Source organism: Prosopis cineraria, unplaced genomic scaffold (assembly GCF_029017545.1).
Source record: "Prosopis cineraria cultivar Desert tree isolate PC_DT_omini unplaced genomic scaffold, ASM2901754v1 PC8, whole genome shotgun sequence".
NCBI lineage: Eukaryota > Viridiplantae > Streptophyta > Magnoliopsida > Fabales > Fabaceae > Prosopis > Prosopis cineraria.
This window is the reverse complement of record NW_026555339.1, coordinates 2,262,254-2,279,881: the sequence shown is the minus strand read 5'-3', so window position 1 is coordinate 2,279,881 and position 17,628 is coordinate 2,262,254. Positions and strand designations below refer to the sequence as shown.

The 17,628-nt window shown below is 32.0% G+C and overlaps 1 protein-coding gene across 4 annotated transcripts; it reads right to left on the bottom strand.

Annotated features, from left to right (window-relative positions):
- Nucleotides 1-5,078: 5,078 nt before the first annotated feature.
- Nucleotides 5,079-7,351, bottom strand: LOC129318462 (uncharacterized). Of its 4 annotated transcripts, none has more exons than XM_054963234.1 (6): nt 7,220-7,351; nt 6,789-6,932; nt 6,352-6,528; nt 6,179-6,277; nt 5,856-6,101; nt 5,079-5,597 (listed from the first exon to the last, which is right to left on the bottom strand). In XM_054963234.1, exons 2-6 carry the CDS (start codon nt 6,852-6,854, stop codon nt 5,352-5,354), a joined length of 834 nt encoding a protein of 277 aa, XP_054819209.1. In that variant the 5' UTR covers nt 6,855-6,932; nt 7,220-7,351; the 3' UTR covers nt 5,079-5,351. The 4 variants fall into 4 exon arrangements, with proteins under 4 accessions (XP_054819209.1, XP_054819207.1, XP_054819208.1 ...); XM_054963232.1 differs by having other exon boundaries at nt 6,789-6,869; nt 7,220-7,324; XM_054963233.1 differs by having other exon boundaries at nt 7,054-7,287.
- Between the last annotated feature and the right edge of the window lie 10,277 nt (nt 7,352-17,628).

Genomic DNA, 17,628 nt, shown 5'->3' with positions numbered 1-17,628 from the left:
TTAGTTAATTTTATGTTTAAATTTAAATTTGATAATGTTTAAATTTAATTCTAATCAGATAATCAATCGTATAAAAAAAAATGTAAACCAGTATTGGTATCTGGTAAGACTGACAAACAAGAAGAAATTTTATTTTGATAATTAATGGCTAGGGGTTCTTTACTAAAATTCTCCCTGAAATCTAAGTATCGGCACAGGTACCCTAAACAGGAGAGGAGACGTAACATCTCGGAAGCAGCCAAATTTCTCGTTTGTTTTGCCCAAAGCCTTAATTTCCTGCAAAACCCAACTACTTGCATGGTAATATTATCAGGGCTTGTCTGTTTAAATTGTGAGAATGTTAATTGTAGGTCCTTCTATTTTTTTTCATTCTAAATTAGACTTTTTGTTGTTTATTTTGTTCTAATCAAACTCTTATAGTTTGATCTATTAAATACATTAATTTATGAGGGTTGAAATCCTTAAATTTTTTCTATTTAAAAACTAAATTAAATATTTTATTAAAATATTATATAACTTAAGAACTAATTACATAACTTTTATAACTTTATATAATTAAGTTACCTTTCTAAATATATTTTTATATACAATTTTTTTAAAAAAATAAAAGCATGAACACAGTATTAAATCAAATTTTCATTTTACTATTTTTGGTTAAAAGTATCAAATCAAAATTTCTATAAATTTTGAAAGTGTTTTTGTTATGGAAAAGTTCATTATTCATTAATAATTGTAACTTTCAGAAACTAATATATTTAATTAATTAAACTATAAGGGTTTGATTAAAATAAAATAAATTACATGAACCGAATTCAAAATTGATGATAGTTAAAAGGACCCACAAATTAATTTTTTCATGAAATGATCACTTATTTTGTAAAAAGAAATTTATTTTATAAAATTTTATCATATTTGTTTATATGAAGAAAACCAGAATCTGCAAAAGCAAAAAACAAAAAGAAAATAGTTTTAATATGACAATAATCTGATGCGATAAATAAAAAGGAATGTTATAAAAATACAGAGATAAACAAAAAATAATGTACAATTTTAAAATAAATATTATGAAATAAAATTTAATTAAAATGATATTTTATAGTTTAGACTTCTAAAAATAATAAAAAAACATATAATAAACTATAAATTTTCCAAGAAGTATGGCAAGTTTTCTCTACCCCCACCAAAAAATAATAATAATAATAACACACGCACAGAGAGAAAGAAGCATGGCAAGTCGAACAAAGCTACCTCGCACGGATAGAGCAGTTGTTTACTCGTCCGGCCGATGTATGCTCAATGCCATGAGATTCTCCGCTTGTTAATGTTAGGCTAGAAAGCTAAACTGTCTGCATTTATTCAGCATACTCGAGAAATGTATAGCTGACTAGAAAGTCCCACTGTCTCGGCGTGGATGCATGATGATATTTCATATTTGAATTCAATTTTAATTTCAAAGACGCAGACCAGCCCTCCAGAGCATATATCAACTTTTCATACTATAGTAATCTTTTTTGACCAGAATTTTTATATTGTATAATCTAGTACTATTGGATCGGATTTAAATTAATATATCAACTTATATTATGTAAATGAAGACTAAATTGATACAACAACAACAACAACAACAACAACAACAACAAGCCTTTATTCTACTAGGTGAGGTCGGCTACATGAATTGCAACACGTCATTGTGTTCTATCGTTTATTAAACTTTTAGAAATATTATTAATTAGGAGATCGCGTTCAACAACTTCCAAGAGTGTTCTCTTAAGCTTTCCTCTACTTCTCTTAATCGGACTCAAAGTTATATGTTCCACTCTTCTTACTGGTGCCTCCCTTGGTCTTCTTTGTACATGCCCAAACCATCTCAACCGATTTTCTACCATTTTTTTCTCAATAGGTGCCACCCTCACTTTTTCGCGGACGTGCTCATTTCGAATTTTATCTTTACGTGTATGTCTGCACATCCATCGTAACATTCTCATCTCTGTTATTCCAACTTTATACTCTTGCTGTCTCGTTAGAGCCCAGCATTCACTACTATATAACATTATCGGTCCATTAGTAATGTGATAAAACATGAAGACTAAATTGATATTGGCAAAAATAAAATAAGCAGTAGACTTCCGTATCAAAAAAAAAAAAAAAAAAAGAGATTGTAGTATGATATGTTGATCGTATCATTCACAAATATTTCTCAATTGGAAGCCCATTTAGTCTAAGCCCATTCACAAATATTTTACTTTAATTTAATATCTCAAAGACGGGCCTTCTTCCAAGATATAGAAAAACAAAAATTCGTGAAAAAAATAATTTAAAGCAAAAATTGTCACCACGAGAGACTGAATGAAATAACATTTAAAGGGCACGAGGGCAGAGGATAGGGACGAAATCACCTTTTGTCCCCCAAGGAAATTGATTTGCAGTTTTGCACGCATCAATATTTTTGTATACTAAAACAAATAACATTTATTGTGAAGTCATTAAACTTCTTTATGATGTTTATTAACATTAATGTTAATATGTATCAAGTTTCCACTCCCTTAGAATTTTTCCTAGTTTCGGATCAGTCAGGGCCCCATATAAGCAATGAATTTGGTCGTTGGATGGACAGTTAACATTGATGAGCCCCAAAGTTGTTGCCTGGACGTGGATAGAAAATATGGAAAATGTGCAAAGCCTGGACGTGGATAGAAAATATGGAAAATGTGCAACAAGACAATTATTGCTGCAACCTGTATTCACATGGCATGGGATGCAATGTGATTTATGTTTGAATATTTTTTTTATTGAATAATATGATATTTTGCTCAATAATGATGGCGTTCTTGTAGTTGTAGGTGTCCGGGCGGTTCATGACTGCCTTCTCTATTGCGGTCCTACTGCAAGTGTGCTGCTTTCTTTTTCTCATAACTGCCTTCTCTTGGTTTTTTTTTTTTTTTTTGTCTTTCTTATTAGACAGTCAAAAAATCTGTTCCTAACCTCAGCGTCCTTTTTTAAATCCTCAGTAATTCCTGTCACCAGCGGGCCATGGCGCCCCATACTTTACTTTGCTCCCTTCTGTTTTGTACGAATTGATCACTAGGGTTGTCTACAGTCAGTGAAAGAGATCGATTAGATAAGTAACTTGAAGAAGCTTTCCCTTTGTCAACACGGTTAGAGCATGAAATTTTGCAGCTTACAAAGAAGATTCTGTAGTTCTGAAAATGTCTTTGATTTGCAGGTGAGATACAGGATAGCTATGCACAAGCCGAGTTTTGACTTTGGATCGTGCTTTCATCTTTTTTCTTCATCAACTCAATGAAAGCGTATTTCTTGTCGCAGGTTTCAGCAAGAATAAGGGATTTTTACCTCCTCTTTTGCATCTAATAATATTATCATTCCGTGGTAATTACTAATGACCGGCGTTACTAGTGACTTATACTTCTTTATTACTTCCTATCCCTAGCATTCTCAAGACATGGGTGCCTGCAACCTACATTGAATAAATTCTTATCCTAAAAAGTGTCACTGTCATAAGCAAGCTCGTATAGAGTTAAGTGCTGTATATACAACAACAACAACAACAACAACAACAAGCCTTTATCCCACTAGGTGGGGTCGGCTACATGGATTGCAAGACGCCATTGTGCTCTATCATTTATTAAGCTTTTAGAAATATTATTAATTAAGAGATCACGTTCAACAACTTCCAAGAGTGTTCTCTTAGGCCTTCCTCTACCTCTCTTAATCGGACTCAAATTTATATGTTCCACTCTTCTCACTGGTGCCTCCCTTGGTCTTCTTTGTACATGCCCAAACCATCTCAACCGATTTTCTACCATTTTTTCCTCAATAGGTGCCACCCTCACTTTTTCACGTATGTTCTCATTTCGAATTTTATCTTTACGTGTATGTCCGCACATCCATCGTAACATTCTCATCTCTGCTACTCCAACTTTATGCTCTTGCTGTCCCGTTAGAGCCCAGCATTCACTACTATATAACATTGCCGGTCTGATAGCAGTACGATAAAACTTTCCTTTAAGTTTATTAGGCACCTTACGGTCACAAATAACTCCTTTAGCTTTTCTCCAATTAAACCACCCAGCTTGAATTCTATGTGAAATATCTCCACTGATTTCGCCATCATTTTGGATAATGGCTCCCAAATATCTAAACTTTTCCACTTGAGGTATAATTTGATCTCCCAATTTCACTTCCAAATTATTTTCGAATAGTCCTTTATCAAATTTACAACATAAATATTCCGTCTTACTTCTACTCAGACGAAAACCTTTCGACTCCAATGTCCTCCTCCATAACTCAAGTTTGCAATTAACCTCTTCTCTTGTCTCTGCTATAAGAACTATATCATCCGCGAAGAGCATACATTTCGGGATTTCCTCTTTAAGTGCTGTATATACGCAGGGAAAATTTAGGGACTGACTGGAATATTTATGAACTTGAGTGTGTTAGTGGATGCAACCTGTTTATGATTATATTTTATCGCAGTTGCATTCTGTGACTAGTTTGCTTTACTTTGACTTAGCTTTTGCCACATTTCTAAACAGCAGGTCCTTGTCTCTCATCATTTTTGCTTTATAGATAGCAGAATACCAAAATTCCAACTAGAACATGAACATTACAGCAACACGTTCTTGTAAAGAAGAGGGTATTATAGGCAGGGAAGACATTGGAACTTCATGGCTTAATACTGGTGTAAGTTTGATGCTAGAAATGGGGTTGGCCTGTTGGTGTGGTCATGTCAAGCAACCACTTGTAACGTTACAAGGCTGTGGAAATAACTCCTTTATAGCTGCATTCTCTAATTTCTCCATTATTTCGAAGGCAGCAAACAATGGAGGTTATCTTGCAGTTCTTTGTTTAGATTAGAGGTTTACAGTAGATTTTTTTTCCTTCAAATCCGTTTCATCGCAATCATGTTTTCAATTCGGAAATCTTTAAAGCAAATTTTTCTTGTTTACAGAGTTATCCAACAGATGATGAACTTTTTTTGAGTTCAGATGGCACAATGGACGGTCGTGTGATTGCTAAGATTGCATGCAGCAAACTCTATAGATGAAAAGTAAAGTATATGCTGGGAACGTAGGGCATACTTGATACTTGAAATAAATGATTCCTGCTCAACTACACAGCTATGCTTTTGAAAAATTCAAGCTCAGTTGCAAGTTTGTCTGGGATAAAGATCATGAGTTAGTTTAGCAACCAACTTAGCTGAAGAAGTTCCCTAACCTGAGTGTGGCGAATTCTCAACTAATGTGGTCGATACAGTGATTGCAGTGTTTATACCTGACTGGGGAAGGGCAAGGCAGTTACCTGATCCCGATACAGATTTATTACAGACTGTCTCAAATATGCCCATTACCATCGAGCTTTTCATCAGATCCCCAAAAGGCAGCCGTTTTCAAATCATCCTGAGACATCAGTCTGCTGAACTCCTCATGATTATAGTTCAATATGGCTTTTCCACCAAATACAGTAGGAAGATTTTCCTCGTCAAAGTACGACTTCATGAGATCCACGCTATCTTTGTTTTTGGGATAGACGAACTTCACTTTTTGAAATGTCTTGGTATCCAGGAAATACTTGACAATCTGCATTTACAGACGACTAATTAAGGAACCTTATCCAGGAAATACTTGACAATCTGCATTTACAGAAGGATAATTAAGGAACCTTAGCGCTAAAATGCTGTCAATAATAAAAATGATGCACAGGCTATATCACTCGAGTGCTTTCTAGTTATGGTAGCAATTAAGAGGTCTCAGTTCTAATAACCAGCAGGACAGGAAAAGCCTCTAGCACTTCATGTGTTGTATTTAAAGTGAAGGCAGTAAGTGCAAAGATTGAACCTTCCAAAAAGCTTCAAAAATTCGAGGGGGATTGTAAAGAAATGCTATGGCGAGCCTCTCAGGATAGTGGTTCTGTAGAATGTTGATGGTCTCTCTGGCTGATTTGACGGGCACGCTGTTGCTCAAAGACCAGCCAGTGAAGTCTATCAACCAAGCCATTTGTTCCTGACCTTGTGGAAGGTCAAGGGTAGCATTTTCCAGAAGATACACCAGATGCCGCATCTGATTCTCAATGGACGACGTGTTCTGCAACACCTTCCAGCCCGTCAGATGTTCTGTTTTAATACCCATGAAGGCTCAAAATATTTATTCAACTACAGTACCTGCATTCCGGGTCTTAATATAAGAACTCGTCTTCCTTGTCGGTCATGAAAACCTGCTTTGTACAACTTCCCTGTCTCCCCTTCCACCGCAACCTCGTGCTGGGAAATGTAATTGAGTGTTTCAGACCAATCAACACACTGGCCCACGAAAAAGAGGAATTCACACGACTTACCCATCGGATTTCCTCAGGCTTGTAGGTTGATCTCCACCTAAGCGTCTCCTCCAACATCTTCTTGGACTTGTCCACATTCCAGTTTCGAGCTTCCAAATATCTCTTCAAACAATCATCAGTGCAGTACTTCAAGCTGCATCCAGATAAGGGTCCAATTGCAGCCCTGAGCTCTTTAATCTGGTAATACAATATTATGTAATAGAGTTAGGATTACATTATGCTGCAGAGCTTTAATCCAGGAGTAGCGAGAAACCCCACAAAAAAAACAAGAAGAAGAAAGAAACAGGTTCAATTCCAATTTCTAGGTCTCATCGTCCTCAAAGAGACATTTTATTGAAACTTGTTGAATATGAGGTCTATCCCATATCACCAAATAAAGCTTCAATGACAAAGTAAGCCGGATAAAGTATGTGAATTACAATTTGACGATTCGTTACCTTCGATTCAACATGAAGCTCATTGTTTTCCTGGCCCTGCTGGGAATTGTTTCTGCGATGGAACATGGTAGCCGAAAATTCCTGTACCCGAAGCCTTTACACTCGAGAACTAAAAAAGCTAGTGCTGTTTTGCACAACTAATCTCTACCGCTCAGATAACCGAAAAAACATAATTAGATAAATAAAAGAAACCATGAACTGAAATGAGACCGCATAGAAAGCATTCAGAGATCGCGAAGCCACGTGTAGCAAAGTCAATACGTACCCAATAGAACAGATCTGTCGAGATAGAGATAGTCGAAAACGAGGAGAAGGCAAATGGAACAATTTCATATCATACATCGCCACGAAATCACACACAGATTGTGGCAAACAAGAGCATCAGGAAAAACATAAAAAGGGATAATGGGCGAGTTTAGAGGAGAAATAACCTGAGAATGAGGAACGCAGCTTCGCGTTCTTCCAACTGTGCCACAGCTTTTGTGAGTGTGAGCGAGCCACTTTTTCAAAATGAGGCAATTGCAAATTTATAATTGATCACTCATTGTTCGCACCGGGAAAAGGGCGGTGAAATTAGAAGGGAAATAGTTTATAAAATGTAGAATAAATGATAGGGCTTTATGAATAGTGGGTTTTTTTTTTGTTATTTAAATATACATATCGATAATTATAATTTAAATATTTTAAATTTAAAATATTCTTCTGAATTACAAATAATATTAGTTTTACCTTAATTTAAAAAATTATGATTAACATTACTAAATAGTCACAAGTATAAAAGTAAAATTTGTAAAAGGATTGCACTCTTTAGAATAATGCTATTTTCCTTTTATTCTTCCAATTATTCTTGCAAAAACTCCACTTATCCGGATTGTGAAAAAACATAGAGCGCATGAGTCATGATAATAAATACAATAAATCAACATCTTACCCGGAAAAAAAAAAAAAGCTCATCTAAAATCCTTCTGCAAATAAAGTTAAATGAAAAAAAAAAGTGTTTAGTTGTTTTTTTTTTTTTTGGCCAAAGAAAAAGTGTTCAGTTGTTGCTTACAACTTAAAAGGTAGTAAGCATCAGATCCCGCTCCGTTCGGATGCCGTTGCGACCCTACCATATGAGTAAACTCCGAGAATTACTGCCAAGTGCCAAATACCAACACCCCAAGCGCAGATATTTTATAGTTTCCAAACCTCCAAAAGGCACAATAAAAGGAAGAATTAATTTAATTAAACTGCACATAAAAAATTATAAATATTTTAAAATTTAATTATGAATTAATGTTATCCCTCAATTTTATTATCACTTTAATGTTAAAAATATTCAACATCCATTATTTATCAATAAATGTCACTATTTTTGATATTTTTATCAAGTTAAATTATTTTTGCCTTCAACTTCTATTCAAATGGTCATTTTTATCTTTAAATTTAAATATGTTATAATTAAAAAATTTAAAAATATAATGTGAAGCTCACTAATAATCAACTAATTATGAAAAAGTAACAAGGTAATAATAGAATGAGGTAATAATAGATGAAATTTTTAAAATTAAAAAATAAAAGTAATCCATGATTAAGTTTAGGAACGTTTGTAATCTTTTATGAATAATTTAAAAATAAAAATAAAAAATGAGCCTTAATCTTAAAAGCAATTCTTTTAAAATAATTTAAACATATCACCATAAATTTGAAATATTACCTTTTCAAAGCAACTAGGGTAGATTTACTGCATGATGTGAGGTTTAAAAAGTTATTCATAATTGTATAAAAAAAAAGTTTTTCATAAAACTTATAAGTCACGTGATTTATTAGAATTCATGAATATATATAGATTATTCTTAAGTTTCGTGCATTGGGTAATAGGGGTGTTCATAGGTTCGATTTGGTTTGGTTTTGGGCAAAAACCAAACTGAATCGAACCATTCGGTTTACTGATAATTGAGACCTGATCGATTTTTATGAAGTTCGGTTTGGTTTGGTTTGGTTTTATTTTTGGTTTGGTTCGGTTTAATTAAGGTCTTGATCAAGTTTTAATGCACTTGTTTAATTTTTTTTCCTTTTCTCCATCTTCATAATGGTGCTATGTACTAAAATTAAATTTAATTCTTTTTGACTCCTTTTTTTTCATAAATAGAGGTATAAAAATATAATAAAATTTCAATGTGATAACAATAATTAATCATAAAAACTGATATAAGTTTTTAAGATTAAAATTATTTAATATTATGTATTTTCATTAAAATCTTTTGAAAATATTTATCTATATATCTATATTTTAATAAATAATAAAAAACTTATTATACAAAATTCAAAACAAAATATTTCTTGTAGATAAATTGAATGCTGAGGCTTTTAGGTTATAAATAATTAAATGATGATCATAGCATGATTATTATAATCACTTAATATTATGCATTTTCATTCAAGTATTTTAAAAATGTTTATTTATTACTATAAAAAATTTAAAACAAAATGCTTTTTGCAGATAAATGGTTATATATTTTACAAATAAATAAATAGAATTTTTTTAATCAAGTTTGGTTCGGTTTTTTGTACTCAAAAACGAACTTGAACCGAACCAATTGGTTTTTATATCATAAAAACCGAAGCGGACCTGATTGTTGTTCGGTTTTGATCGGTTTTTATCGGTTTGGATTGGTTTGGATCGGTCCTTTCAGTTTAGATCGATTTTTTTGAACACCCTTATTGGGTAAGGCGTTAGAGCCTTATCAACGCCACAAGAAATTTCACGGATCAGAATCGTTTACAATTCACGGACAACGAAGATGTGAGTTGAACTCAATTGATGACTGTTACTTGTATTATTTTGTCTCGGCCATAAGGTTACGATTTTCTAATTTTTATCCGAGATGCTTCGTAGAGTTATTAATATTATCAAATATCTGTTTCCAAATGATCATTTTCTTTAAATAAAAATTATTATTTACCAACATTTGTTAATTCTAGTGAAAGAAGTCATGGCTACTTAAATTTAAGGTTTTAAATTTGAATTTATGTGAATGTAAAAAGAATTTTGAGAGAATTATCTTTAATTAAACTTGACGGTATTCAAATATGTCCCATTTATTACTATATCAAAAAAATATTATCTTTCCGATAAATATTAAAAATTTAACAAATTAATATATTGAATTTGTATAGAGGGTAACAAACGAGAAAATTTAATTCTAGACCCCGCTTGCACATTATACAAATGTTAAGAGGGAAAATTTTCTCTCTTCTTCATTAAGGCACCATCTGATGTGAACAATAACAGCGAGAGAGAGAGAAGGTGGTGGTCATGCATTAGCCAATAGGTTATTAAGTTTTACTTACACTAACTTTTACTCCAACAATTTCATGACAGCATTTATTAAGTTTTGATGATAAATTTAAAATGTATTAAACTATTAATTGCATTTTCTAATGTATATACACATGTTTTAAAAATTTTATATTTCATTATTTTGAAAGGAATGGAGTATTTAATTATTAAATCTATTAAATACAGTAACCTGACATGAAGCACTTTGCTAAGCCAAAATTTGGGGTCATGAAGAAATACTTAAATAAATCGAGTGCATTACATTATTTATGCTTTATTCAATTAAAATGTTCTAACTAATTTAAATAAATTAATGTGTGATTTTTTTAATTGATTTTATTTTTATAACAGAAAGTACATTTAATATCTTATTTTCCCTTTCATTGTTATCATTAATATCAAAATTAATTTATATTTAATATTATATAAATATTATATTTTTATTGAATAGACCACAAATGATGTGGTGCATCCAGTCTACTTAAATATTTATCTATAAAGGGGAAACGAGAAAGCTAATTATGCTTATTATATACGTTAGATTATTACAAATATATATATATATATATATATATATATATATTATGTTAACATGTGTGTGTGTGTGTGTGTTAATATAACTTGAGATCAAAACTAAACGAAACTTCCGATTTAGTCAAGTTTTGGATTTTGTTAATCCTTTTCTTGTTGTTACTGCCGAGCACGGGCACATTTGGTGGTAAATCCGTTTCAGATGTTGATGGACAACAACAAACAATCTCCAAAGGAATTAGTTTCAGCATTATTCATGCACGATCAACGTGCCGATGGAAACGCCAATTTGAGGGCTGACCTAGTCACTCCGGTTATAATTATGAGAGTAATAATAATGATAATAACTAAGCCAAACTAACCTGTACATGTGAAAAATAAGCAAGCCCGGCTCATAAGAACCCTAACTCTTGAGCCTAGTTTTTAAAAAATTATCTGTTTTTAAAGCTTACCCTTTATTTAAAAGGTTAAGAGATGGGCTTTCCAGTTTTATTTTTTTGAAAATATTTAAAAATAAAAAATTTAATAAAATAAATAAATATAAATTTAGATATAGAATCTTGATCAAATTTTAAAATAAAGAGAAAAATCTTCAATTAAGATCAACTTTATGAAATTTGATAAATACAAAAAATTTGATATCATAAAGTATAACATTAATCAAAATCAAGAAATACACCTTATAAATTAATTGTGTTTTAAAAATGAGTAAAAAATTTGTTAATATCATGTCAAAAATAAATGGCAAAAGAATTAGTATCAATGGTTTTAACAACACAATACTTAAATTAACATCAATCTTTCGAGAAACAAGATTTGGAAGGCCGCTCATTTTTTAAAGCCTTTCAAGGTAGGGCCTCAAAGCCCGACTACTCTATAGTTAGCTCTCATTTTTCACTCTACTAACTTGCGATTCTGGATGGGACTGGCTCATTACCACAAGAGCCTGAGGTTCGTTGTTTTTCACGTTGAAGACTTTAAGTGCTTGGTGGCAAGTTCAAGAGCTGGTGGCTATTAAACTAAAAAAAATAAGGAATCGCTCAAGAAGTTTTTGATTTTAAAAATTTCATTACACTTTTGAAAAGTCTTTAAGATGTAGTAATATTTTAATGTGTCACTGTTTAGAAAACATGGCGGGCATCAAGGTGCAATACCAAGAAAATGGGGCAAGAGAAGCTTCCAATTTATCACGCTACACAAATTGCACTCCACCCATTTCCATTTGAATGGAAGGAAGATGGTTCCACGTGAAGATCGACGCAATTACACAGAGAACCAAAAGGACTTTAATTTCCATCATAGTGAATAGTGACCGATCGTGGTCCCGTTTTTTCCCATCGCACAACACACAGAATATTGTCATGTCTCGTGCTTCATAATTTCTTTTGAAGAAGGGAGTCAAGTTTCTATTGCTGGATTTCTCCTTTTGACTGCTCAACAACCCAATTCAAATTTTGGGCAAACCTTATTCTCTGTATTTGGCAAGGGATGGACACAGTAGTGAGTGGATATATGCTATGGATCAATACAAAATGAACCAAAAAACATAATTATTACTATGCCTACACTCGTATATTTTGTACTCTACTTCTTAAAATGGGACCATGCACGAAAAAAACATGGCTGAAAGTAAAAACACAACGTGCAACACTGCATGTCGGACCTTTAAATGGCTGCATGATGACTTCGAGGTCCAAAATATGATCATATTGGGAGTCACTGCTAGCAAGTTCTCTACTCAGATGTGAGTTTCTTTCAGTTGCAGCTGTTTCTTTGATATATTTCGTACTCTGCAGTGCCAAACCAGAAAAGGTAAAAAATTATATGCCTAAATGCAAGGGCAATGGCAAAATATCACCAAAAATGGAATCCATATCTCCAGCATTTCTATTGACAGCTCTCTAGCCATGAGTTCATCAAGGCGATGTTCGGCCTTTTTTATGTCAAGGCAAATCTCATGTATAGCTTGATGAAGATTTGGTTTAACGTTGAGATCTAGGTTTTGTTCTCCTTTCACTCCGAAAAAGCACTTCTTTATTGAGCCGAATGTGATCCTGAGGAAGCTATCATCCTAATGGATTCTATTTTCTCAATAATAAAGATTTTAACAGAAAAAGCTATGGTGAAGATCAGCCCCTTAGAGTAGCCTAACCCTATTAAAAAAGAGGAAAGAGCCCTCCGCACTGGGGGGGGGGGAGAGAGCCAGCGTTTCGAGAGATCACAAAAAAAAAAAAAAAAAGACAACTAAAATAACTCAAGATCAATAGAAGAGCAAGCAAAGATCGAAATTTTGACTGGAAAAAAACTTTCTTTAAAAGATGAGAGTATTTAAATTTAGGGAAACAACGTTGCCAAGCAATTTATAATCCACTTTTGTTACGCCCACTTCACACCAATACATCTGTCCTGACATTTGGTCACAGACAAGGGGATTGTCTACCAAAGGTAAAGGTAAAGGTAAAGGAGAGCCTTCACACAAATCCATTGAAGGGTCACCGACGTTAATTGGCATGTACACAATGCCAAAGTTTTAACCAAGATCCTTTGGATTTGAATTGACTAAGAAAAGGCAAGTAAGTCAAGTGCCATTCGTCTAGGCCAAAGATAGTCCAGTATCAATCTCATCCATGTCACTAATATAATGTAGATGGGACTTGACAGCACTCAGAAGTTGCACACGGCATGCTCCTTGCTTTCGAGACATTAATCCAAAGCTTCAGTACGGCCCGTGCACCGTTTTTCTTTCTTACAACCACGAATCAATTGACTTGATGTAGGCATTACTCTCCTTTGTCCTTCTTTCCCATGTTTATCAAGGTACTATTGATTATTGGACCTGTCAAAATCAAGGATCAGAAATTTAACCAAGAGTGAATTTAGAATCATATCAATCTTTATAAAAGAATATAATTTAAATAAAAATAAACTAATCTCTAATTTATTTATTTATATTTAATATTTAATATCTCATAAAACATACAATAATAATTTTAATAATAATAATAAAACACAACAATAGTAACCCTCAATTTCTCCCGCTTCCAGCTTTACAATGTTCATTGGGATTGGCCAATCGACAAGCCTTACGTTTCTAACATTTTTTTCTTCTATTTTTTCTTTTGGGCTATTTCTTTCTTTTTAAACCTTCATGCGATTATCCAGGAGCCTGCCTTTTGTGAGTTTGTCTTGTAGGGTCTGTCCAAGCAAAGAGAAGATTACAGCTTTACAGGCTCTACCCTTGACTCGTTCTCTGTCCAGTCATTAGTGATTACTCCGCACCCGAGTTACCCCTTTTCGATTCATAGAGGGAGGGAGGGAGGGGAGCCTTTTCATTTTTTTTCCCTTTATTTTTTTTTATTTTCTCGTCTCAATTATTTATTACTTTTATAATTTTAAAAAAATTATTTAATAAAATAATATGAATGGTTAAGATAGAAGAAATGAAGAAAAATAGAAAAAAAAAGGAGAGATCCAATCATCAAAGTCAATAAAAAGGCCATCAACATATAATTGTATTAAATGGCCTCAAATTTCTAATGAAACAATTACAAAGAAAATACTCGAAGCCCCTTTTCTATTTCAAGATATTAATTATATCAAATGGCCTTAAGTGAGTTTGTGATATTTTGTTTTTGTTCCAAATGTATAAGAAACCATAACAACTAATGTACTCTTAAAAATTATCTAGTATAATTTAATTTTAAAATAGCACAGAAGTGCAGTAGATTTTGGATACTGTAAACTCTGTTTAGTAGTATATGCTATTTTTTCAGATAAAGGTAGAAAAATAATTTAAAAATACAATAAATAATAGTCAATATCCATCAATATATAACTGCAAATTTTCTAAAAAGTAATTACATCAATTGAGAAAAATAAAATAATAAGACCGATCCACCCCAATGCAAATCATGAATCTTTTATATTACAAATGATATTTTTTTTTCCTTGGAGTGATCTATGTACATAACCTTATTTATTTAATATATTTTTATTCAATAAAATTATGACAAGTGAATTTTACTTTGTTATTAAATAATGATAACAATAATTTGTTGTAAGATAAATAATATAAAAAAATCAAATATATTAATTTAATTGAAACCATCTTCCCTTAAACATAGCCTAATCAAATCCATAAATGGTTGTTAGCGGGAAAATTTTTGAGCTGAGATCGGAAATTTTGAGCTTGAAATCAAAAACGGGCTTAAAAAACTCAATATCTTAAGGCTGAAGGTCCAAATGGGCCAACGCTTTAAGACCAACCACCTGTTCATTTAGGCCCTTTTATATATTTTTTTTCTGTTAAAATTATTGATTATGTTAATTTTTTTATTTTTTATATTGTGGATGATTATGTAAATATTGAGTTGTTATTCTTTTTTTTTAAGATTTGAGCTTTTCGTAAGGGTATAATGTGTTTAATTTTAGATGATTATTTATTCACCTAAACTTTAAAAAATTGTTTACTTTGTACTTTAGATCATGATTTGATTTATGTTATGTGTGTTGATATTTTCAAATTATATTTTTTGTCAAGAAATTACTTTTATACTTGTATAACTTGAGATTTTATTATTTAGATTTAGAGAATAATTGTTTGAATTATTTAGCTTTCCACAATAATTTGATATTTCAGTATATTAATATTTATGATTTGAATTAAGAACTATAAAATTTATTTTTTTATGAATTTATTTAAAAAAATAAAAAAATGTAAAAAAGCCTGAAACCCATATGACCAACCCTGAACTCTAGAAGTCAAGGGTCAAGCTTCACCTATGGAAACTTTTCTGTGCAAGTGAGCTTTTTAGGCTAAGATCTTTTAAACTCGAGCTTGTTAATTATCAACCCTTTAGGATTAGTTTGGCCAATTTTGTCATTTCTACATGTACTTTTCAAAATTTGTATGCATTCTTGTTTTTCATGTCATGAAGGGAGGTTGGGGAAATTACTCACTTCTCACCACTGTCATGCATCAACTTTTTTGCATTTTATTAAAACTTAAAACATAAATAATGAAAGAATCACAGTTTTATACCTAATCCTTGGGCAATGTAAAAACTTGTTGGTCCAACACAATCTGGTCCAACCCGATAGCACTTGGTTTAGTTCGATTCAAGAAAAAAATTGTCTTGGTGAATAAAAAAGATCAATTAGACTAGACTTGTTGAGGTTGGATTAGACAAGAAATTGAACTTATCAAACCACTTGATGTGGTGTTGTCTGAGGAATTTAATTTCAATATAATTATAGTTATTTTTGATATAGCCTGAATACTTGAAGCCTAAACAAATGCCACTCATTTTAGAGGATTTAAGCCCTTGTCTAGAGGTTCCATTACATGCTATTGTTAGAAGAATAGCGAGATTTTGATGGTGTTTCTACATACAGGAATCTCTCTAATCAATGAAATAATGCCACAATTGCTGAAGAGGCAAAGATTCATGCCTGGTACAACATGGCTTCCCCCCCCCCCAAAATACTTTTGACCTATGATTTGCTACCTTGTCTGTAGAAATTTCTTAGTATATATTATCTTTGAGGTTGCCTTTTTTTATTTTCATTTTTCAATTCACGCATTATTTACACTATTATCGTATGTAATATTGCTTGCTTGATAAGATAATTCTCAATTTTTATATGGTTGAGAATTATAATTATAAGTATTTTTTGTCTTAATTGAATTAATTAAGTTGAATTGTATCCTCCCATGGGAGAAAAGGAAAAAAAGAAACAAATTGAGGTATTGAATTGCTTAGATCTTCTAATCTTATGGATCAAGCTAAGTCTGGTATAGCCCAACCTCAGTTCTTTTAGAATAGAATACCACGATTGCATGTCTCATCCTCTCCCTCCCTACATGAAATTTTGGGATAAGTTTGAGTGGATGATGATGATTTTGGTTTTGGGAGTATTTTGACTAAACCAATTAGGTTTCAAGGGAGCTGTTAGTTGTTATTTTGTGGCTCTAAACTTAAGGTTAGGGTTTGTCTTAGGTTGCATGAGTGAATTTTCCTTTTTAGACAAACCCTACAAGTGGGAATGATAATATAAGACAATAAAAGCTATAAAATAGACTTATTTATCTAATAGAGGTTTAATGAAACTAATGGATAGTTAAAGGGGGTTACTCATGAAGAAGGTTGAGTTCTGGTAAACAAAATAGTTGAGATAATTAGATTATTACATTTTGCTTGTTTGGTCTATTTATGGATTTTGTCATTTTGAAAGGATATTTTGACATATGAAAATATGAAATTCTATGCCTTTTGTTTTTGACTAGGTTTATCATTATTTTGATTTAGTACTATTGATTTACAAACATGTACTTTGATGCATCTTAGCCTTAGATAATGTGTTTGATATGAGGATGTTGTGGTGGGGATTGTCAAATTGCGATTTCAAGTGATTTTGTTAATTTTGATTAATTATATTTAGTGTATTTTAGATAACATGTTTGATTAATTTTGGTTGTATTCAATAATGTGTATTTTGATTATTGTATTTTAGTCTGTTAAGTGTAGTTCAAGCCTTGATTACGGCTAATGGCATAAGAGTTGTATTTTGGACACCGTGTAATATTGCTTAATTTACTCCACTACCTTAGTTGTAATACCATACATTATCATGATAATTAGAGAACAACTATCATAATCACCTTACTATAGTAAAAAAAGCTTAACTGCAATTAAAAAAGCTAGCCATAGTTAAAAAAAAACTCAGGTCGAAAATCTATTATGATTAACAAAATTAAACTTATAATTTGTAATTTAAAATAAACAATAATAAACAGACGCTACATCTACCATGGTAATAAGGATTACAATCATTTAATAATTATTAAAACCAAAGGATATTAATCATGTAAACCAAATGGGAAAATTGTTAGCATTAAAGGGAAACTGCCTAACCTTAAAACATAGCAACCTAATAAAGCAGTGATGCGTTGCATGGACAGGAGAGGACGACGTCTTTTAACATTTA

Excerpts from the sequence above, each read along its gene's own strand:
- LOC129318462 (XM_054963234.1), bottom strand. The coding sequence starts at position 6,854 with ATGTTCCATCGCAGAAACAATTCCCAGCAGGGCCAGGAAAACAATGAG. Across the intron at positions 6,278-6,351 it reads AGCCTGAGGAAATCCGATGG|CACGAGGTTGCGGTGGAAGG; the intron begins GTAAGTCGTGTG and ends TACATTTCCCAG. Across the intron at positions 6,102-6,178 it reads TATTAAGACCCGGAATGCAG|AACACGTCGTCCATTGAGAA; the intron begins GTACTGTAGTTG and ends AAGGTGTTGCAG.